The sequence below is a fragment of the Chrysoperla carnea genome, chromosome 2 (genome assembly GCF_905475395.1).
Source record: "Chrysoperla carnea chromosome 2, inChrCarn1.1, whole genome shotgun sequence".
NCBI classification, from domain to species: Eukaryota; Metazoa; Arthropoda; class Insecta; order Neuroptera; family Chrysopidae; genus Chrysoperla; species Chrysoperla carnea.
Genome location: NC_058338.1, coordinates 94,459,564 through 94,484,049, shown reverse-complemented (window position 1 = coordinate 94,484,049; position 24,486 = coordinate 94,459,564). Strand labels below are relative to the sequence as shown.

General features: G+C 30.3%; 1 protein-coding gene across 2 annotated transcripts; it reads left to right on the top strand.

Moving 5' to 3' along the window:
* The first annotated feature begins 1,586 nt into the window (after positions 1-1,586).
* Positions 1,587-20,245, top strand: LOC123294096 (angiomotin-like 2a). 2 transcript variants are annotated; one of them, XM_044875175.1, is made up of 11 exons: positions 1,587-1,651; positions 3,381-3,595; positions 4,432-4,681; positions 4,901-5,718; positions 6,335-6,830; positions 7,717-7,851; positions 7,925-8,130; positions 8,646-8,651; positions 9,290-9,501; positions 18,150-18,391; positions 18,455-20,245. In XM_044875175.1, exons 2-11 carry the CDS (start codon positions 3,517-3,519, stop codon positions 18,933-18,935), a joined length of 2,925 nt encoding a protein of 974 aa, XP_044731110.1. In that variant the 5' UTR covers positions 1,587-1,651; positions 3,381-3,516; the 3' UTR covers positions 18,936-20,245. The 2 variants fall into 2 exon arrangements, with proteins under 2 accessions (XP_044731110.1, XP_044731109.1); XM_044875174.1 differs by lacking the exon at positions 8,646-8,651 and having other exon boundaries at positions 9,314-9,501; positions 18,150-20,245.
* Positions 20,246-24,486: the final 4,241 nt, after the last annotated feature.

Here is a 24,486-nt window from a genome sequence, read left to right as displayed (position 1 = left end):
ATACCATATTAGTGAGGAAATCTACCGAATTTTGATAATCAATTCGGAAAATTTTGAGATAAGCTTAATTTTTTTTTTTTTTTAAATTGATTTCTTTTGTTGTAAAAAATACAAAAAATAATAATTTTCCGGTTCCGCAACGATCCGCACGATCTTCTGCACGCGGTTTTGAGGCAGTTTATCTCATTATTTTCTTTGGTGACGTTTTCTTGAATGTCTCTGATTTTGCTGATCGAATTGATGCGAATAATTTCTTTGGTGACGTTTTCTTGAATGTCTCTGATTTTGCTGATCGAATTGATGCGAATAACCTTGTCGCAGTGACCTCATATTTTCAACTTTCTCTGATAATTTTTCAAAAAATTAAGGAATTGAGTTTAAATGGTAAATTTTAGCCCGGTACATAACCCCTAAATTTTGAGAAAAACGAATTTTTTTGAAAAATTTCAACAGCTCGTATAGTTCAGGCAAATCATTCGATTTTAACTTCTTTTTTTTTTAAATTGCATATTTTGTATGTACTATTGGATAGTGGCAACAATTGAAAATATCGTAATTTGTAATGATACAAATCTGGATTTTTTCGAGCTTTTTGCATTTTTGGCTCGTAATGTTTCGGCTCATAATCAGGTTTTGACAAAAAACCGTTGGCTCAATCCAAAAGTGAACAAGCTGTTGAAATTTTTCAGAAAAATTCGTTTTCTTAAAATTGAGGTTATGTATAGCGCTAAAATTTACTACACTTTTTTATGATCATAAGTTACATCTTTTTCCAGAATCTCAAGCAAACCTCAGTAACCTCATATTTTCAACTTTGTCTGATAACTTTTCGAAAAACGAAGGAATAAAAAAAAATTTATTAATTTTTCACCAGCTCTGACCACAAATTCGTTATCTACTTAAACAATGCTTGAATCTGGTTTTTTTCCTGCTTCTGGTGATCTAGAAGCATTTTTAAGAAAGGTCGTTAAAGTGCAAATTTACTATAAAAAAAATTGCTGAGACAAATTTGCCTCCCCTTAAAAATTACCGCCATAGGCTCAAAACTTCTTAGTCTGCTGGTAAAACCGCCACTATATACTGAGTTTTATCGAAATCAGAAATAAAAATTTATTTTCATTTTTATCAAGCCAAAAAATTCACAAATTAGGCCTATTTATTCATTGCTAAGTTTGTTAACCACAAAAATCGTCAATTTTAAGGAGGGATTAGATAATTTTTTCTGGCTTGATTACAATGGTTTAATATTAAATTGTAATATAATAATAAACAAAAGAATTACCTAATTAAAGTGTTGTAATATGAATGTTACTACGTGTTCATTTTAACAAGAATGTGATCATTTTTAGATACGGCATCCTAATTATATGTGTACAATTGCACTACCTGGTGAGGAATTTACAAAAGTAAAAACTTGACTTTCATAAATAAACGTGCGTTACTCAGGAAATATTGGTAATGATTAAAATTATTTTAAATAAATATTTTCAATTTTTCTCTGCTTCTTAACATCATGTTTAATCACTACTTTGTAAATAACTAAAAACGGTAAAATCATCTCAGTTGTTTTTCCGGAAGATCGTCAATTGTTTTTCTGTGTGTGACTAGACGTGAAGCATCTTAAAAAAGTTTTATTTCAATTGCATATGAAGTAAGTTTTTTTTTTTTTAAATAAGTAAATTCCTTAATGTAATTGAATTTATATGAAAATTTACTGATAAGATAAAAAGGTAAAAGAGCTCTTAAGTATTTATTATTTATTTTGTGGTCCACATTCCAATGTATTGACACTTCCCCCCACCATCACATAATTTTATTTCTTCTGTTATGATCTATATGATTTATACTCCAATAAACGAGGAGAAAAAAGACGAAATCTCTAAATTTTGACCTATAGCACCGATTTTGATGAAAATTTGGAATTAAGCTCTGTTTACACTCTAGATCAAAAGTTATATAGTGCCTAGTGGTGCTTTTGTCCAAAGGGGGTAGTAACCACCCCTTCTAAAGGATGGAAAATATATATGTTGAAAATGACAAGACGAATCGATAAAGCGATGTAATCTAAGCAAAAAGTGTCGTTTAAGTATATTTCGAAAAGTCAATACTTTCCGAGTTATTGGCGATTGAAATTCGAAGAATATAACGTTAAATAACTGAAAAATTTGAAGTTTTTTGTAAAAATTATATCATACATTTTTTAAAGTACTATAAAAACCTTGAAAATGAAAAATGGCTTGCGATCATTTGCACAAAAATTAATGGAGTTATAATAAAAGAAAGTTTTTCATACCTTTTTTTTTTTAATGATTTATTCAGCACAAAAACTGATGAATTTATTACGGAAACTAAAATTAATGCTTGCCACTTTCCAATTTACTTTATTTAGATTCTAACAGTTTCAGATATGTAGTCTTTGAAATGTTCCAATTTAAATGCAAAAAAGTTTTTGGAAATAAAGAAAAAAGTGTCTTTATGGTTAAATAACTCGAAAAATAAGACAGCTACAAAAAAAAAAAAAAAACTTTGGAAGGTAAAATCTTTTGCGGAAAAAGAGCTAAATTTTGTCCCTCTAAACCTTTTTTCTAACTTTATTATATTTTTCGAGTTATTTAACGATACAGACAAGTTTTTTGTTTTTCCGAAAATTATTGCATTTAAATTACAATATTTCGAAAACTACATCCGAAATGTTGTCAGTATCTAAATAAAATAAATTGGAATGCGGCAAGCATTAATTTTAGTTCCCGTGGTAAATTAATCAGTTTTGTGCTAATTAATCATAAAAAAGGTACGTGAAGCTTTCTTTTCATTATAACTCCGTTAATTTTCGTGCAAATGACTTGAAACTTTATTCATTTTCAAGGTTTTTAATAGTCCTTTAAAAGGTGTATGATGTATTATTTTCCGGCTAAATACTCCGAATTTCAATCTCCAATAACTCGGAAAGTATTGACTTTTCGAAATATACATAAATAACACTTTTTGCTTAGATTTCATCGCTCTATCGATTTTCTTTGCCATTTTCAACATATATTTTTCGATCCTCTTTAAGGGGTGGTTACCATCCCCTTTGGACAAAAGCACCACTAGGCACTATATAACTTTTGATCTAGAGTGTGAACAAAGCTTAATTCCATATTTTCATCTAAATTGGTGCTATAGATCAAAATTTAAAGATTTCATCTTTTTTTTTCTTCGTTTATTGGAGTATTAATGACATACCAATGATCATGAATAACACTACACAACTATTTATCTGTAATTTTCATTTTTTTTAGTATTCACGACACGGTTCTTTTCTACACACATGCATGCCCCCCCGTTTTATTTCAATGATTTTCGATCAAAATTTTGATAAAGTTTTTGTTTATTTTTAGATTTCATTTATTACTACAATACACTAAATAGTAATAAATCATGTATTCGTAATAAAATTCAACTTTGTGGTTTAAATCTTTTTTTGAAATTATTTTTCTTTTTGGATTCCTAATTTTGTGTGTGATTTAAATTATAATGGGATCGTTACAACAATCTGGACGGTTTATTTCTTATGGGAATACTCCGCAACGATCACAGACTCTACAGTCACAAGGTTAGTTTTCAAAAAAATTTTTTAATAAGTTTAATATATGAGGGTTTAGTAAATTTAGTCCAAAGTTTGTAATGGTTTGAAATATTGAGCATAGAAAAAATTATAAGCATGCTAAAATATTGCATATTGCATAAAAAGTGAGTTTGAGGCAAAATTGAACAATTACAAAAATCTTTATTTTAAATTTTGTAAGTGATGTAAAGTTAAAGTGGAAAACTTTGTAAATAGATTCCAGTATATACAAGATATTTAAGTAATTTCTTTTTTCTATTGTTATTATTTAAATTTTTAAGTTTTTTTTTAAACAAAAATATGATATTAATATCATTTTTAGACATAATTAATGACGCTATTGTCTACAATTCTTATTGTATATAAAGAAACGCCTCGAAAAAGGCATTTTGTGGTATTTTGTACTTAAATGCGAGGTTCGTAAATGAAAATATTAGATCAAATTAATCTTGGTGTAAATATTTCCTGCAGATAGTCTAAATTAGTCTTGCAGTGATCTGAAAAACAATTCTAGAAGAATGAGTAAGTCTCAAAAATTCTGAAAAAGTATGAAAAGATCTATGTAAAACTTATTAAGTAGTTTAAAGACTGCATTTTTACAAGATTTTGGGCACTACTAGAAGACTTTCAGAATTTTTTAGGCTTACTCATTCTTTTAGAATTGTTTTTCAGAACATTGCAAGGCTAAATTAGAATATCGACAGAAAATATTTCCACCAAGGGACTCGTAATTCCCTCTCGTATAGACCCCCTCAGTTAGACTTATACTAATTTTATGTTAAGGAAACTCTTTTCACGGAGAATCAATTCATATTTATTATCAGGGTTTCCGCCAAGTTTAAGTGGAAGCGAAACGGATATTTCCACATCAAATGAAAATTTATCACATGAAGAGCGGTATGTCATCCGTCATACAGCTCGTCAAGAACCACAAGGACAAGAAAATTTAGTGCCTTCAAATCGTAATTCCTTGAAAGAAAGTCTTCCATCAAACAGAAGTTCCTTAGATGTATCTTCTTCGTCTTACAATACTCTTATAATTCACAGCGTTGGAGAAGATTCTTGGACCGGAAGGTAAACATTCAATAACATTTATTTTCAATACTCTTGCGCAGGCCTGTGGTCAAATTTTTGCAAGTCAAAATTTTATCGAACTCTTTTCTCGAAACTTTCACTGACTCAGACGCTTGAGTTCCTCAAAGCAGAATTCAAAATATGATTTCTTCTTCTCATTGACTTTATAATTAACTAAGTTTCCACTAAATTTTAATAGAATATTTTCCTTTTCTTTAGAAATAGTTTAGAGGGGAATGGAAATGGTGTTCAAGAAATTACTGAAATTCCTGATGACTATTTAAATCAATCGCACGTTTTAAAGCATCTTGCCAAAGAAGTTAAAGTGCCACTTTCATCGAACGCAAACTCACCACTTCGTGATAGTGGAGTTTCAGAAAACATAGATTTAGATCGTTTGTCTGTTACACGTAAAGATAGTAGTGGAATTGATTCTCGTTTAGATTACGATTTACCCAGCACACCAGAATATTCAAAGCGAAAAGATAAATCTTCAATAATAAATCGCCATCGTATGAAATTTGAAAAATTAAGTTTATCTAAATCCCAACCAGATTTATCAAAACTCGGTAAGGAACAATCAACATATCGTCGTGGCGCATCGGCTCCACGTCCTAGAACTAAAGGATGTGAAGAACATGAAAAATCGGAAATATGGCCATCGGCTGAAATGGTTGAAATTCTTATCCAAGAAAATAGTTCATTGAAATTAGAAATTGATAATTGTTACCAGAAGGTTGCTAAAGCTCAAAAACTTGAGCAAGAAATTTCAAATGTTCATAGATCACATGAAGAATTGGTTGCGTCATGTGAACGGAGAGAAAGATTGGAAAGAGCAGCTCGTGCTCGATTACAAGGAGAATGTCGACGATTACAAGAGGTAAATAGATCTTTACGAGAGCAAACGGATATGATGCAAGCTCAATTAATGGCTATGCGAACAGTATCATTAGATACGTCTGTGCCCGGATCTGCTGACTCCCTACGCAAGGAACTTGGTAAACGCGAAATACTCATTGCGCAACTCATTACGCAAAGTAAGTATTTATCCAAAGTTTTTTTTTTTTGTTTAGTCGCATCAATAAATGTTTTTACTGGGATGCCCTCAATAGCAGCTCCGATTTTGATGATTTTTTTAATGTTCCGTTTTAACTCCCGAACTTAAAAAAAGGGGTATTATAAGTTTGGTGTGTATGTGTCTGTATGTGGCATCGTAGCGCCTAAACGGATGAACCAATTTAGATTTTTTTGGTTTAGTTTGGAAGATAATTAATTGGAGAGTGTTCTTAGCTATGTTTGAAGTGCGAGTTTAGAGTTCCGTACTCGAAAAAACTAAAAAATTGGCGATGATCTTCAAAATTTTCTCAGTTTGGAAAAGGTTTTAAGGAAAAAGGTAATTTTAGAGAGTGGTCTTAAATATGTTTCAAGTGCGAGTTTATTGTTTCGTATTCGAAAAATTTTTCGGGAGTTTTTTAAATTTGGTAAATTACACTTGTTCTAATTCGGTAGTTAAAAAGGAACTTTAAAAAAAAAAAATAACAAAATCGGAGCTGCTATGCTGAGGGCTTCCTAAGAATAGCTGTTTTATGTATTCCTTTATGCGACTAGTTTATCTTTAGCCGTAATGTGGTCTTAACTGATTTAACTGTTTAGATAAAGAATTGGTTGCCGCGAAAGAACGACAAGAAATTGAATTAGCTGCCCAACGGGCTACGTTACAAGAACAACGTACTCACATTGACATATTAGACAATGCTTTAATAAACGCTCAAGGAAATGTTGTGCGTCTTGAAGAAGAATGCCGTAAAAAACAAATGTATGTCGAAAGGGTAGCCCAACTTCAGCGAGCTTTGTCATCGTTACAATTAGCCAGTGATCGTCGTGAACAAACTGAACGTAAATTACGTTTACAATTAGAACGAGAACTACGAAGTGAACGATCACGGCCTGGCGATGAAGGATCCGGCCATAATTCTGGTGGATCGAACAATAACACAACTGGTGAATCTTCAGCTGAGCTAAAACGACGTTTACGTGAACGAGATGAAAAAATAATGCGACTTGAAGGTGAATGTGCTAAATGGGAACAAAGATATTTGGAAGAAAGTGCCTTACGACAAGCTGCCATTGATGCTGCTAGTATTCCAAAGTACGTCTTCCTAAATTTAGTTCAACCAATAAGCCGGGATATATAGGAAAAGTAAAGAAACAGCACGGATTTTAATGAAACTTTTTGCAACGTATTTAAAGGATCCCAAGGAACATTCAGTCAACTTAATCTAAGCCTAAAAAGGCATAGAATCCCAGGAGGGGACTCTATGCTTAAGTATTTACCATCCAAACTTTGCTCTAGGAGATATTTTTGGCCGCTGATTACGAATCCGATGTCCGATTAGACGGATTCTGCCCTTCTTCCGAAAATCGTGCCACTTTTGGCCAAGAATTTTATTTTTTCAGTACAAAAATGATAATCTAAGTATTTATCGTCCAAACTGTGCTCTAAGGGGTATTTTGTAATCGGGTAACGGATTCATAATCAGCGGACAAAAATACCTACTTGAGCAAAGTATGAATGATAAATACTTAGTTTGCTGTTTTTATGCCAAAAAGTGAAATTCGTGCTCAAAAGTGTATTCAGCAACCAAAAATACTTCCTAGATAACAGTTTGGACGATAAATACTTAGTTTTTTAGGAATTTTGAGTCAAAAATGGCAAGATTTTTGGAATACGTGACAGAATTCGTATAACCTGATATCGTAATCGTTTTCATTGATCACAAATATCTACCAGATACAATTTTAAGTCAAAATAAGCATTTAAAAAAAAATTTGGGCTACATATGACCCCCGATGGGACTCTATGTCCTCTTATGACTAGGTTAAGTTGGCTGAATGTTCCTTATAGTTCTATAAACACATTACAAAAAGTTTTATTAAAATCAGTGTTGTTTAACCACTTTCGACTCTTTTTTCCGGCTTTTTCGTTGTCTTAATTATAATTTCAAAGACAAAAGTTATTTTATTGATTTTTTCAGAGATGCGAAAATTGCTGCTTTAGAAAAGACAAGTCAAGATGCTGAAAAATTAATTGCAGAAGCACGAACTGAGAAAATTCGACATATGGACGAAGTACATGCAACGCAAAAGAAAGTTGCCGATTTGGAATCAAGGTTTGTATTTTATGTCGACCGATTTTTCTAAACGAATGTTTATAAATGCTTTTAAATTTTTTTTTTGCTGCAGGTTAAAGGATTATGAATCAAAATTAGCCGAAAAGGATGCAATGATACGTGTTTTACAAAAGCATACGTATGATAAGGATGTATCAAGTAGTTCATCCTTTTCTAATATGCTTACGCGGTCTCCGCATCATACACCTCATACAAGCCTACATGGAGGTACTGATCTAGACACTGTTCTAGGAACCTCAGTATCCCGTGAAGAATTAGGTAAGTGGTATTTTTCTTTTTAATACCGGATGTCTTTTTTAAGTTAACATATTTGAAAAGTGGTCGATTGATTTATAAGCGGATAAATTATTCGCGAATAAAAAAAATCGAAAATTATTGTTTATTCGGATAAAAAATTATTCGAATAATTCCCATCTCTGCTGACGGAGCAGATCTGATGGAGACGGAACAATGCCCATCTCTATCGCGGAATTCAAACACGAAAAACAGTCAAAGTTAGAAAAATTTGAAATTTAAGACGGATTTGAAAGCGGTAAGTTTAGCTTCAGAAAACTTTGTGACCTAAATTTATTTATAAGAAATTAAAAATATGCATTTTCATAAATAAATTTCGACAGAATTGGTCTCAGAGATGTCTGGTGCCAAGGAAGAACGGTATCTCCGTCGTCTCTTGGTGTTTTCGAAAAATTTGTTATATAAACAGTCCAAACTCGATACTCGGGGGAGGTTGGGGTCATTGAACATGACTATTGCGACAGAATTGATCTACAAAGTACCCGGTACCCAGGGAAAGGTATCCTTGTCATCTCCTCAAGTTTTCAGAAAATTGGTTATAAAATCGATTCAAACTCGTTTCTCGGAGGTTTTTGGAATCGCTGAACACAACTATCGCGACAGAATTGGTCTCCGAGATACCCGGCACTCAGGGTAAACGGTATCCTCGTTGCCCCCGTGAATTAATGTTATTTTTATGTGAAAAAAAATAATAAAGAATCGTGTAATAATGATATAAATTTATGAAGAAAACGAGGATACCGTTCATTTTCGGAGATCAATTTTGTCGTTATATTTGTGTTCAGCGACCCCAAAAAACCCTCGAGTAATGAGTTTGGACTGAATATATAACGAATTTCCCGAAAACTCAAGAGATGACGGAAATACCGTTCACTCTGGGCATTAGGTACTTCGGAGACCAATTCTGTCGCGATATTCGTCTTTAGTCACCCCAAACGGTCAATTTAAAATGCAATCATAAAATGCATATTATTTTTGTAAATTGCATATTTTTAAATCAATTTTGGTCACAAAGTTTCCTGATGCTCGAACGAATCGAATGCAGAAAGGATTTACAATTTTATTTAGAAATTAGCAATAAATTATGATCGCCCTTTAACCCCGTTGGTGTGAGCCATTAAAGTGAATTTGGTTTTTGTTTTTATAGTAAGCAGTGTTTTGACTGGTTCTACTGGCTTTGGATCAAGTAATTCGTATGCTAGTAGTGATTCATCATATCATATGCCATCGTATTCAAAATATGGTGGAAAGAAAAGTTTTGATTCCACAAAAAAGACATTAGATGATCAATTGAAAGAATTGGATAGTCAATTGGATTCACAGCTACTTAGTAAGGTAGGAGAACAGGAAACATTCTATTAGATTGCCTACTCAGTACTCATGTAACCACCAATCATTGTTTAATTACGTATCAGCATTGTGGATCAGTATTTTTAATTTTTTTATTTTATTTTTTGGAAAAATTTAGTATCGATCCATTCATGTATAATTTTTTAAACACTCATATTCATTTTTTCCAAAAAGAAGAGTCCTATATTTTTACCTTTTGAATATTCCATCATTTCTTGGGAAAAGATTTGAGTTCAGTTTTGAAGTAATAAATTCAGTCGGAGGAAAATTAATGTTACCATATGGGAAAACAGTAAGAGGTTAAACTGAAACATAGTTGGGCGTGGAAATCTTAGAAACACATATTGGAAAGTTTCAATCGAAATATATGGTCACAGCAGATGTGACCATAATTTATTAAAGAATGAAAAAATGGCGGCGATTCTTTAAAACTTTGTCCAAGCTTTGAAACACCTGCCAGTTTCAACTGCCATCTATTGGTGTTTTTTTAAAGAGGTGATCTAGAAGCGTCTCTTTATTTATTCTTTTTTTATTTTACTTTTGAATATTCCGTGGGAAATCATTTCTTGGAGAAAGATTTGAGTTCGGGCTTGAAGTAATAAATTCAGTCGGAGGAAAATTCGTGTTACCATGTGGGAAAGAAGTGAGAGGTTAAATTGAAACATAGATGGGTATGGAAATCTTAGAAACACATGTTGTAGAGTTTCAATCATAATATTGTCACAGCAAATGAGACCAAAATTTATTAAAGAATTAAAGAATGACGGCGAATCTTTAAAACTTCGTCCAAGCTTTGAAACACCTGCCAGTTTCAACTGCCAACTATTGGTGTTTTTTAAGGGGATATTCTGGTCTAGAAGCGTTAATTGCAGACATTTTTCAGCAAGCGTTAATTGTAGGAGACATTTTCTTTGTAATATGTGCAGTGCTAAATTTCATTTAACACAAATGAAGCGTTATTTTCGATTATACCTCGAGATGCGCTTGACTTAATAATTCCATCACAACTGTAATTTGGAGTGGATTTTTCGAGAGCCTTGGGGAAGACGAGTATTCTAAACCACTTGCAATGAACTTAATAAATTTGATAGGCGAGATCTAAGTTAAGGTGAACTTGATTTTTGTGTTCAAATCTTAATGAATTCAAAAGTAAATTTAGTTTGGATCATAGTTTCTCTTTTTTTTTTGGAAATAATGTTGAGTGCTTAAGTTGAATTTTTGTCAGCATTCTTGTATTATTCTGTACACATTATATTCAAAATTTTGCTTTTATCCAGGTGATATACGAACATGATAAATGACGAACGTCATTTCAAAAAAAATATTTAACGTGTGACGTTTTTGACACTCATGTATCTCTAGGCCAATTTCAAAAACTTTAGATCTGATTTTAATTTATTTTTTTGTAAAATGATTAAATTATTTTAGATAAGACGTGAAATAGTTTTTATAAAAATAAATTATTAGTCATTAAAACCATACCCCCTGTACTCTTTCGATTCGAAAGCATCTATAATTATTTATGTCGATAAAAAGACGACATACAATCTGTGATATTTAATATTAGTAATTCGTAAAAATAGTCATTGAGTCAATATTACATTTATGATACTCGAAGATATTGTTAATTTTAAATACTCTTTATTGAAGGTAGCTCTCTTATTTAAATCGTTTAACTAAACTGTAATTGATAATTTTTAAGGTAGTCCGGTTGTTTGAGTAAGTACGGTGAATGTTCATTTTTTTTCCGGTAAATGATAGTTCAAAGTCCCTTGATCACAATAAACACAGTTCTCTTGCGGAGCAAAATTTTGAATTATTTCATTTTAAAATTGTGATTTTTTCAAATTGATCAAAAATTGATCACAGATTCTGTTTATTAATTTTCAGAAAATATACAGAAATATATGTACATTCCGGAAATGCTAAATAAAATTCTAACTGGATATAACCCCTTAAAGGAATTTTAAAACAGTATCAGAAAGTATCATTTTGTTTAGTATCGACTCAATTCTATCGGCTCTTTTTTTTATGATTTTACTAAAGCATTCGGTCTTTAAGATTCGCGTTGTACTGAATTCTTTAGGCCTCCACAAATAAGGGGTCATCCATAAATTACGTCACACCAGTTTTATGATTTTTTAAACAGTAATAACTGTTTCTGGGACAGTTGAACAACTTAAAAAAATATACTGAGCTGAATTTTATGAGTCGTCTATTCGAATAAAAACAAGTTCTCATTTCGTTTACCCGAATAAAATCTAGATTTACCTAACGATTTTATTCAGAATCATATAAAGTTATTTCATGTGTTGATAAAAAAAAATTTTTTATTAAAAATATTTTAATATACACACAATGTATACGTCATAATCGCATTATAAATAACCATTTATGCCAAAACATCGATTTATGTCCACCATCTTTGTTTTACTATTTCTCGGCTTTAAATGTACTACACATGAGTATACAGCGTGCCCTCCTTTTGTAAGTTGACACATGCTTGAAACTCGATAAATAAATTTAATCAAGGAAAATGCTTCAAACGAAAAATGTTAGTTTCAAAAGCACACATTTTATACCGGTACCGAATTCGCTCTAAGTTTTCAGATTCAATTAAAATCTCACTCTGATTCATAACTGACAAGCATTAAATGAACACTTTAAATTAGAAAGTTGTTCTTTATAAATACGTAAATATTTATTCTTTGAAACATACGAATAGTTTAGATAGTAAAATCGAGCTTCTTGTGCGTTTGCTCATTGAATTTGAACAAAAATGTTTTTTTAGAAAAGCAAATCACTTTTATTGGATTTATCAGAATTTTTTTTTCAAAGAGTGGTTAGATTTCACAGAAACAATTTTATACGAAACTGTACGGTTTTCGAAAAAATGTTTCGAACAAAAATGTTACTTTTTTAATCAATAACAACTTTCTAATTTAAAGTTTTCATCTATCGATTACCAATTATGAATTAGAGTGAGCTTTTCATTGAGCTTGGGGTCAAGTTTAATACCTGCGTAAGATGTGCTCCTACATACCCAACATTTTTTGCTTTAACATTTTTATCGATAAAACTTTGTTTTCTAGTTTCAAGCAAATTTCAACTTATAAAAAGCACCTTGTATAACTATTTTACCATCGGATTTTTATGATTTACGCCTAAATGTATAACAATGCCTTGCCTTAGTCAGTATTATGAGTTATGTTCGACTGAATAAGTAGATGATTTTATTCGAATACCAAAAAATGCGGTTACGATGTAATACCTTGTATTATATATAGTGTACAGAGTTACGCATAAATGCTAGTCAAATTTCTAGTTCCTTCAATAGACATTTCAGTTACATATAATTATTTCTCAAATCAAGTTGTTATTCAAAATGTTAGGCAGTCAAATGGAGTGAGTTTCACACCGTTTGTTGTGTTTTATGTAAAGATTTTAATTTTTTTTATTTTAGAGAGATATTTATTATTATCTCGTGTTTTAAATTTTTTTTTTTTTTTTGATTTTGTATTTGTATGAGAATGTAACATTTTTAATTTATAATTTGTAAGTTGGTTTTAATTACTTTACCCTAATTCTACATTTAAATATGTTGAGTACAATTTGTTTTAAATTAAAAAAAAAATATAATGAGCTAGTCCTAAAATATACTCCCTTAAGGATGTACAAGAGTGGTAGCATGAAAAAGAATTATGCTTACTGTTTTGCCCATTCTATCCCAATTGTCTCTCTATTAAGGTGTAATTCCACTGAGGCAACACTGAACGACATGTGGCTCAATATTTGTTGCCAAGTGTTGCCTATTTTAGACGTGCGACAATGTGGCTCAAAATTCAATTAAATGTCGCATGCTTTGTTGTACATGAGTGTGGCATGCGACTAAAACAATTCCATTTAGGCAACTTCATTACAAAAAATCGCGGCAGCTGCTTATTTTGTAATCGCTTTGAATCGTAAAAGAAAAAGAAAAACGCTACGATATTGGAGAAGACAGCTGTATTTCGATTATCAGGAAATTCAGTATAATTTGTACAACAATTCGCTGCTGACGATGATGCTTTATTTCGAAATTCCACACGGATGAGATAAAAAAAATATTATACCAACTTTTGGGAAGCAATAACATCTCGTGTAAGATTGTTAGTGACATTGAGATATTTAGCTATCCATCGCTTATGTATCTGTTTCGAATATCTGAGCCGAGCATTTCTAGGCTGAAGGTTTTGGACTCGCGATTAATTCATCGTACTATAATTCTATTTACCCGATAATTATTTCAACTTTTCGATTTCAATTCTTTTACCTTTGTATTCGGCGATTTTAGTATTCCATAATTCTGAGGAATTATGGTAATCTTCTAAAAAAACGTATTTTTATCGTTTGTCCATTCCTTGTTGCATGCTACAAGCTGCACCGATCCATTCGCTGTTGGATAGACAACGACACTGTTTGACACATGGATTCATGTCGAGAGATGACGCAACCGACAAGCAACAACAGTCAACTTGTAGGATGCGGCAAAGAGACATATTTTTTGTCGCTTTGTGTCCCTTCTATTCAAAGAATGTGTGTAGCATGCGTCAATGACGTATACTACATGATCCCTAAAACTAAAATTTGTCTCTGTGGAATTGCATCTTAACATTCAACTTGTAGCATGCAGCAAGAATTCATATTTTTTGTCGCTTTGTGTTCTTTCTATTGAAAGACTGTATAGCATGCGTCAATGACGCATACTACAGGTTGCCTAAAAGTTGCCTCAGTGGAATTGCGCCTTTACGAACTAATTTATTATGAATCAAATTTTTATAAACTAAACTCTCCGTTCGTTAGTCCGTATGTGTGATTATTTACATGCTACAGGTCCCAGTTTTTATTACCCTACCCACTACCCTACCATTCTCGTACATCCTTAAAATTTGAATTTTTTTGTATTCAAAACAATTTCTGATTTCTTAGAAACTTGATATAATACACAATAAATTTTTAATAATAATTCAAAACGGAAGATTCTTTGAAAATTTTTGAATTTCTTATCAGTTCTGGATAGTAACGTATTTTAAATTGGGCTTGTAAAGAAAATACAGAACCATACCATTGATGTCTCGAAATTTATCCAAAAAAACTTAAAATTATTCGAAAGAATCGACTATTCGTATTTAATACTGGACAAGATCATTTTATTTTAATAAATTTAATTTTAATTTAAATTTTATAATATTAGATTTTCACGATTGTAATCTCGAATAATTTTGAAACTATTCTAGCCACAAAGTCTTTCTTTCTCTGATATGCAGGTGTTTTTATTGAAGCTGTTTTGTTAATTTTATTATTGGTATCATGCATAATAACACTAATGTCAAAATCATTAGCTACACATTAAAAATCTGATTTTTTCGTACACTTTTTGCGGGATAAAAATAGTAAAAATTGTGTTTTTTAAAATTTTACGAATTTTTGGAGTCTAATTAGAAAAAGTTAGGTTTCAGAAACAAAAATGCCTATAGAACTTAATACTGACTTCGATAAATAAAATAAATTTTCCCATGAATACTAACATTAGAAATTTTATAAATACTAAAATATTTTCGAATTATTCTTTGTGTTTCACAAACAAAACTATATCTCAGCTCGAGAATCTCCTTAAAACATTCTAAACTCTATTAATTTTTCATTAAATTAATTGAAGTTGCACCCCCCATTACTTCTTAATTTCTTACATTTCATATTTTATTTCCTATATAAAATATTGAAATGATGGAAATAAAAACTTTTTCTTTCACAATCAGTTCTTGTACTCTTATTTCTGAAACCGGGAAATATTTATTTATTTTATCGAATTTCATTCTTTTAGTAATTTTGAGTAAAGACAAAAACTGTGGAAAAATTAAAAATGCGAATTTTGTCATAAATCATTTTCTTAGCAACTTTTTCCAATAATTTTTTTCGATATCTTTAACCATCTCTGACGCTAGGCAAAATATTAAGAATCGACCCTATTTTTCAATTTGTATTACGCTGAATTTAATGTTCTGATTTCGGTTAATTTAAAATCGATATTCCTATAAATAACGAAAATAGAAGGGTGTTTTCATTTTAAATGAGACACAATGTATAAAGCCACCTTCACATCTTAAAATCATTAATCATATAAACATTTAACACCGCTTTTTATAAAAACAGCTTCAATAAGAGATACTGCATGCGTCAAAATTTCACACTGGCTAGAAGATCTTGTAGTTCATTAGTTCTTACCTTTGAAGATCAATTTTTGCTTACCCTGGAAATAGGTTCACTAGAAACACTTTCCATATTTCATGAACTATAATTAATAAATTGTATTAAGCATTTTCGTTTACTCAATTACTTACCTTCACTAACCAGGAATCTTTGTCGTAAATAAAAAAAATACGGATTTAGGACACAATAGACCGAAAAACATTTCTGTGTTGATAACTGGGAGTTGCAACTCGAGAACGGGTGATAATAATTAGTACCAATTAAAGTCAGAAGACCCGAATTCAGTAGTTACAATTTCGACTACCAGATGACAATACTTGTACTTACTATTTTTTAATTCCAATAAAAATATTCAAATTTAAATCAGATAAATCCTCCTAACTAGCGAAAAAAATTTGTACTACCAAACAGGAAATGGACCGCTTTTTATATTATAAGATATACTTTTTTATGATAAAAAGTCAGTTTAGGCTGTTCTGCCCATCTAGATGAAAAAAAAAATCAAATCAAATCGTAAAAACATTGTTCAGCTTTTTACAATTTTACGCTGCTGAAGTTGTTTTTTTTCATCTAGATGACAGAACGGCCTAAACTGACCACGTGACCTAATTTGACGCTCAAACTCAGCGTCAAAGCGTCATAATGAAAATATACCTTGATTTTTATCAAGTTTCATAATTTATTTTTCACTACTGAAGAAAGTACCCTATTACAAAAATACTCCGGATCTATAAAATTTTCGGTCTATTTTCTCCGATTACCCAAAGATATTGATAGATGCATAATCCGGTACGTAGATTGAATAAACGAAAATTCATATTACAATTCCAAAAATTTGTAAATTTAGAATTACAAATGGAATTTTGATTGAAAAGAATTTTAAGTTTTAAGTTGTGTTTTTAAATGTAACAATATTGAATGTAGATTTTAGGGTTTTTTTTTACAATGTTTTTTAAAACATTTATTTTAAATATAACCAAATTTGCGCCATTTTTTATTATTACATTTTAAATATTGGATATTGTTTAGAATTTTTTTTTGTCCATATATTATTAAAAATAATTTAAATAATAATAATAATTAATAATTTAAAATAAAACAAAAGTGTTATCATTTTGTCTGCATATATATTTTTATTTGTCTTATATTTAAAATAAGGTGTCCAATTTGTGAGTATCGAAAAATGCTTTCAGCATCTAACAACAAGCTCGTAGCTAGAAATAATTTTTAAAAATACTTGATTAAAAATCTATTGGATTTTGATCATCAATTCGAAAAATTTTGAGAGAAGAATAATTTTTTTTTAAATTAAGTTTCATTCGTTGTAAAAAACACAGAAAAGGAGTTTTCCGATTCCTCTTCTCACGAAAACCACCCAAAAATAACAATTTTCTGTTCTATACAAGCTAGAAAGATGGTTTTTTTACAAATCAAAACCAGAAAAATTTCATTTACGCAACCCCCAAAAAATCGCAAAATTCGCTTTTTCAATTTTCTGAGAGATTGCGTTGTGGAAAATGAAATTTTTCCAATTTTTCTATTAATTTCACTTTATTTTGAGTCGATTTGTGAATTTTCATCTTTCTAGTCGTTATTTTTGGGTGGTTTTTCGCGCGCTTTTTTAACAATTAATAACCAAGCACTTAAAATTCAATTAGCCCAAAAATTTTTGCGGGATATTGTTGAGTAAGCTTTACACTACAAATAAAAGTTTTATACATATTAGAAATCTGATTTTCTCATAGGCTTTTTGAGGGATAAAAATCGTAAAAATCACGTTATTTCAAATTTTACTAATTTTTTACTCGAAAACTGGAAAGTTTAGAGAAAAATGCCTAAGAACATTTTTTGTTAGTTTTGACCCCAATCATATAATAAAATTTCCGAAAGCGATTCGGTCAATATTACTCATTTGTTTAAAAAAGAATTAGTTTAAACAATATCCTACTGGGTTACCGACAACCTGCACTCTTAGGTCCAGGACGAATTTTGCCGGGACTATTACCTGAGGATCGGAGAATAAAAAGTAATTAGTAAAGTAAATTGGAAGGGAGGTTAAAGCATTTTTGGCTTGTTTTTCTGGCTACGTGCTTGCTTATAATGAGAGTATTATTTGTTGCATGCTTGTATGATTGATTGCATTGCATGAAATAAAAATTGATTCAAAAATAAATGAATCTCTTTGAAGAATATTGTGTTGTTTTGAATGTTTTCCGGCTATAAAAAAATACTAAGGATGCGTCCAAAGATAAACATTCCAATGTATCCTGTCCTTGCATGCGCGTGTGTTGTTTGACTAACTACAACAAATATGGTTAGTTCATCAATTTTGCGCAGGTCCTGGATAATATCCCGACTGTTGTCTTTTCTCTTATCCTTTTCAGCGGGGTCTTTGCTGTTTTCCAGGATTCTCTAATCCAAGCACTTCGCCGAGAAAAGGAAAAATACCCAAGCCATTATTGGCGGGTGTAGTGGGAAGTACAGGGGGGCAGTTTGAATCTGCAACTGGTTTTCTACATGGTTTAGTTCCTGGCTCATCATCACGTCATGATGGAAATGCAACCAGACCAGAGGAAATGCTTCTTTTAGAAAAACAAGGGCGTAGCTCACAACAACAGCGTTGTATGTCAGAACAATCGAACACTCCCACAGAGCAAAGATCTTCATCAGCATCTGCGGAAAGTGGAAGTCGTAATCGTACTGAAAGTCTTCCACCAAGCTCTTTGCCACGGCCTCCACGAGCGGCTCATCGTGGTACATCGCAAATACGTCGTTTGGGTGAATATGGACGTTTAAGCTCTGAGGAAAATACTCGTAAAAAGTCTGATGGTGGCGATTCGCTAAGTAGTAATGGAAGTTTAAGTAGTAAACGAAAATCTCCGGCACGATCATTGATACCATCACCGAGAAAATTAGGCGAATATGGACGTTTGAATGAAAGTACTACATCGTCAAGAAAATCTAGTGCTAGATCATCAGACGGTAGCGTTACAATGGGTGGTAATCGAAATTCAGCATCCACAATGAGCGATAACTCGACTAGTTCCTTACCAACACCCTCGGAATTAAAAATGTATGGAAGTACATCCCTAATACGTCGAGGATCGTCGTTAGGTCGTGATGGTAAAACTAATGAATCTTCAAATCCGAAATATCGTATTCAATTTTGATAAGCTAAAGAATATAAAGGGATCCATGGACGACGTTCTTTTTCAACAGTTTTAATCAAATAGAATAAAACTGTAATCGGTAAGTCCGTTTTTCAATTTTATTTTTCCAATTAAAACTATTGAAAAAGACCGACAATTTTGGTAACCATTTTAAATGCCTATAAATTCTTAAATCCGTGCCTTATAAATTTAGAAGTAACACTGTGATTATATTTAAACTTAGTGAAAACGATGATATTTTATATCTTGAGATATATTTCTTATCACGGAATTTTCAAATATTTCTTTTTTGGTTGTATAATCTTAAAACAGAATTACTACAAGTATTCTAGTCAACATTTTCAGCGTTTTTTCAGCAAAGAAACCTGGAAAGTTAAATTTTTAAGTCGTGTAAAACCCACAAAACAATCCTGACCATTTTTGATGAATTTTCTGATGCCACCGTCTTTAACATGGATATATAATATCTTGAATTTCGAGTGGTTTTAACGACACTTTTTGATTGCTTTGTACTACTCGTTAGTCTGTGTTTTTTAATAGGTCAATCCCTCTATTTGGAAAACAACTTTTCAAAAATTTGAAAATTGATGTCAGTTGAGGTGGCTAGCGACCAAAATGAACCCTCTCAAGTCGAAGTATGACTAAACATTTACAAAATATCAAAATTTTTTATTAACTTGTCTGGCAGTAAGAAATAAACAGGTATAGGCCCATTTCTATTATTAATACAAATTCAAAAAAATAGCATAAATAGCACATAAAAAGTTCTACTTTTTCATACTATTATTATACCCCACCCTCGTCGTTATCGAGAACAAAAATTTGTCAATTTAAAAACTTCAATTGCTTATAACTAGAGAACGGATAAAGATACAGGGTTGAGTCTTGGCTCAAAATACGTATTTTTGAAATATCTCAACTTTCTAACTTTCCCATTGAATGTTATCAGCAAAAAAATTTTTCAAAAAACGCGTTAAAAAACAACTTTTCTGAGTTTTTTGTGCAACTTTTTTTGGAATTTTGTTTTTGATTTGTTTTGTTCGATTTTGTTTTGAACATTAAGAACTCATCCCCCATGGCCACGAAGAGTGACCAAAGATTTTTTCCAAATAGAGGGACTGAACTATAACTTATTCCAAGCTTTTTTTAGCACTTTATTGAAGAATCTAATTTAATTGATAGAAACTCGTGCTCATTTTAGGCATAGTAATAAAGATAGGGTAGCTTTAATCAAAATAATCTGTTTTAAGATTATTTTATCAAAAAGTATATTTTGGAGAAATATTCTGTAACTAATAATAAAGGTTCCGTTCATTCATTAAGGTCCAATAAACTTCTCTTTTTTCGTTGTTTAATCCAAAAAAAAAAAAAATAATAATAATAATAATAAGAATAAATAAATATTTCTTTGTTAAAATATGTTATTTTACAAGATATTATATGCTTTTGCTACCATTATTTATTAATTCTAAAATCTTTTGTTATTCATTTAAAGGAATCTTAATTTCAAATCCATTTTTCTGTTTCATAAACACACTGAATTCGGGATTGATGATATATTAAAAAAAAAACACGATATGAGATATTTTCGAGTCATGATGGAAACAGATAAATTTGGATTAAAAAATAAAAAAAAATGATTGTACTATCATCATGTATCTATTAATTTGGAAAGTTTTTTCATTTCTGTACTTTTTCATTTAGCCATATTTTAAGACTACACTAACGCTTAATGTTAAATGATTTAATGTTAAAGAACTAATAAAAAGTGAATTAAAAATTGCCGTGTTCAGAAGAACAAAGCCTTTATTAAACCAATTTATACACTTAGAATATCTAAAATAAGTTTTTAAAAGGATAAATATCAAATGTTTTATTCTAGACAAAAGCTTAGTTAGATATTTTGAGTGCTTGATTCAGTTGACTCAGCACTTGTTGTGGCATTTGGGAAAGTGTTGAAAGCTCGCTAGTAGAAATCGCTTTACTTGAAAAATAAAATAAATAGATTTCTTTCGTTCTAAAATACAGAAAAGTAGTTTTCCGGTACAAGAGAAGATCCGCACCATCTTCTATACGCGGTTTTGGGTCAATTTATGTCTAAATTGTTTTCTTTGGTGACGTTTTCTTGAAAATATCTGCTTCTATTGATCGTATTGAGACGAATTAACAAAAGAATTGTTTGTTAAGAATTTCTGCATCGACCTTGCTTGCTATCGCACCCTGGACAGAGCAAAATAACCTCAAAATGACAAGATAACCGCTGTAACCTTATATTTTCAACTGTTTCTGATAGCTTTTCGAAAAATGAAGGAATTGGGTTTAAAATTAAATTGGAAGAAGATGTAATTTATGATCATAAAAAAAGTGTCGTAAATTTTAGCCCGGTTTAAACATAACCTCAATTTTGAGAAAAACAAATTTTTCAATTGTTGAATTTTTTCTGAAAAATTAGTTTTTGTCAAATTGAGGTTATGTATCGGGCTAAAATTAACCACCCTTTTTTATGATTATAAGTTACATTTTTTCCAGAATTTCAAATCAATCTCTTTATTTTTCGAAAAGTTATTAGAGAAAGTTTAAAATATGACTTTACTGCGTTGACTATTTTAAGGTTGATGTAGAAGTTCTTAACAAACAATTTTGTTTTTATTCGTCTCAATCCGTTCAATAGAAGCAGAAAATATACAAAAAAACAATGTAGAGATAAATTGTTTCAAACCCGCGTGCAGAAGGTCGTGCAGATAGTTCCGGAATCGGAAAACTCTTTTTCTGTATTTTTTACAACGGAATAAACCTATTAAAAGAAACAATAGTCTTCACCTAAAATTTTCTGAATTGATTATCAAAATTATGTAGATTTACCCAACTATAAGAGTTAAAAACACTCTTTGCGATTAAGATATTTTTTTTATCAACCAAAAATGCCTTTTGAAAGTTACCAAAAATAAAGCATTAAATAATGTCAACATTCCATTTCTTAATGCTTTCCAAAGATTACACTACATCTTGCACAAAATTGTTTGCATTAGTTTTAGAAACACGTCTTTTTTTTTTACCAAAGAATAAAACCAAAATGAAAAAGATACAAAAATTAATAAAACTCGAATAAAATCTTTTAAATTTTATAAAATAAATTTAAATAGAAACGACACTATTAAGTGATACATAATTTTGTAACAGCTTCGAGTAGATCCCATTTTTATAAACCTGAGAAAAGACACCCAGTATTTCGTGCTCAACTATAAGATATCGATTCATACTATCAATTAGTACGAGCATCACGGGAGCTTTTTAGCTTTTTTTGTAACGGGTACCATATTGTTATCAAAATGAAATAATCTCTCGGAACTGTTAAATATTTTATTTTATTTATTTTCAAAAGAAAATCGTTTAATTTTTCGTATTATGAAATATCATTTGCATTTGTATATTGATTGGTACGACACCTAACGAGTTATTTCGATATTATTAAAACTCGTTAGAAATTTGAAAAGAAAAAATCGAAAAAATTTTAATCATTCGAATTATTGCGAAAAAATTTCGAATTATTTTTTTATTGTTTGATATAATTATTATATTCTCATGTTTGCCATTATTATTTATTATGTCTTAAATTAAGAAGCGAAAAATAATTTTTTACTTTTTAAGCCAATTTTTATATAATTAATTTAAGAGGACACATACAACCAACCTGAAAGTGTTGTTCAGTCTAAATTTATGAAATGTTGTCAATCGATAAATTATTATGATTAGAAAGTTTATAATTTACCAAGCGCTGCTATGCAAAAAGTTTTCTTCTTCAGGAATGTAAGAATTGAATTTGAAATATTCTATATTTAAACGAGCAATTCTTGTATATATATCAACAATCTCGGAAACGGCTCCAACGATTTTCATGAAAATTAGTATTTAGGGGCTTTTGGGGCGAAAAATCAATCTAGCTAGGTTTCATTTTTAGAAATTGTCGTTTTTTCCGTGTCTTCGAGAAAAACTGAAACATTGACTGCAAAATATGATTCTTCCTGACAGCTATTGGCGAAGAAATAAAGGGACATTTGTGTGGAGACATTTTAAATGGTTCTTTGGTTCTTATATTAGTGATAAAATTTGTGCCTTTTTAACTCAAAAAATACCGCATAAAGCTCGGTTATCGAGGTACTTTGGAATTATAAAATAAAATTATCATTATTATTTTTATCATCAATTCGAAACTTCAAGACTTAATCGAATTTTTTTAATAGTTTCGGTCAATTAAAAACGGATACTATGCTGTAGAAGGAATAAATGCAAGCGCTTTAATAATCTATATTTTAAGTACACCGTTTCTAACTTTTTAAATTCAGTAATTACATCTCCGAAGAAAAATAGCGTTAGGAATAAAAATAAAATAATACGCTTTGCTTTTGCAAATTTTTAATTAAGGGTGTACAAGCGCCAGGGCAATTTTAAATAAAAAGCTTGATTTTCTTTTAAATATGTGTTAGACTAAGTCTAAATAAATTCTGAAAATGTCAGGGGGCGAGTGTTGGCAGATTATTTAAATAAATAAATTACTTCAAAAGTAACATTGATTTTATGGTAAAACGGTAGATGGATGTTTTCATAGATTTCTCTAAAACTAGTCGATGGAAATTAAAAAAAAACTATTTAAATTAAAATTAAATATTGATAATTGATCAATTATAAACTTTGAAAAAAAAAAAATCCGATGTGGTCGACTAATTAATATATTTTCAATTTTGATGTTGAATTTTGTTATAACTTGACAATATAAGACGAAAAGTAAGAATAAACTTTTTCGATATCTGGAGTAATTTTCAAAATATCCGAAATAGAAAATTTATTTAATTATTTAGCTTTCGATATTTCGAAAACCAAGATATCGAAAAATTTTATTGTTATTTTTCGGCTCCATTTCATGAAGTTATAACAAAATTCATCATCAAAGTTGAAAATATAAATAATTTCAACCACAAGTCTAAACTTGCTTTGACGCTCGTACTACCTTGAATGACTACTAGTCTTGGACTACCTTTTTAGTTATCTCCTTTAAAAAATTAACTAACTCGAGAAATAAAAATTGGAAGACTTTGGGTGCTGCAACAGTATTTAATAAAAAATTTAATAGTTTTTATGTGTGTGTCCTCTTAAAATGATCTTAAATTACCTACACATAAAATTAGTGCCTTAAAAAACAAAATTAAATTATAGTAGTAAAAGGCATGTATGAAGAAATTGTTTACAATAATACCAAAAAATTAAAATAGACTAGTCGAGAAAACTTTTTTTTTTACATATTTTAATATGTTTATTAGAAATGCTTAAAAAATTTATTATATTTAAATAAATGTTTAATTATTAAAATCTTTTTTTAATTTATTTTTCAGGATTTTGGGTAAAATAAAAAAGAAATTTTTTCGTTTTTCAGTTTTAAGAATTGTGATTTGTATATTTAGGATTTAAAAGCATGATAGGTAAGTTGTATATCTGAAAAAAGAAGAAAGTTTATTTCCAAAAAATAAATTTTTTTATTATAGTCTTAAAAAATATT

Bases quoted from the DNA above. Each gene is read 5' to 3' on its own strand.
- LOC123294096 (XM_044875174.1), top strand. From the start codon at position 3,517: ATGGGATCGTTACAACAATCTGGACGGTTTATTTCTTATGGGAATACT. The intron at 3,596-4,431 runs GTTAGTTTTCAA...ATTTATTATCAG, and splicing joins ACAGACTCTACAGTCACAAG to GGTTTCCGCCAAGTTTAAGT. The intron at 6,831-7,716 runs GTACGTCTTCCT...TGATTTTTTCAG, and splicing joins GATGCTGCTAGTATTCCAAA to AGATGCGAAAATTGCTGCTT.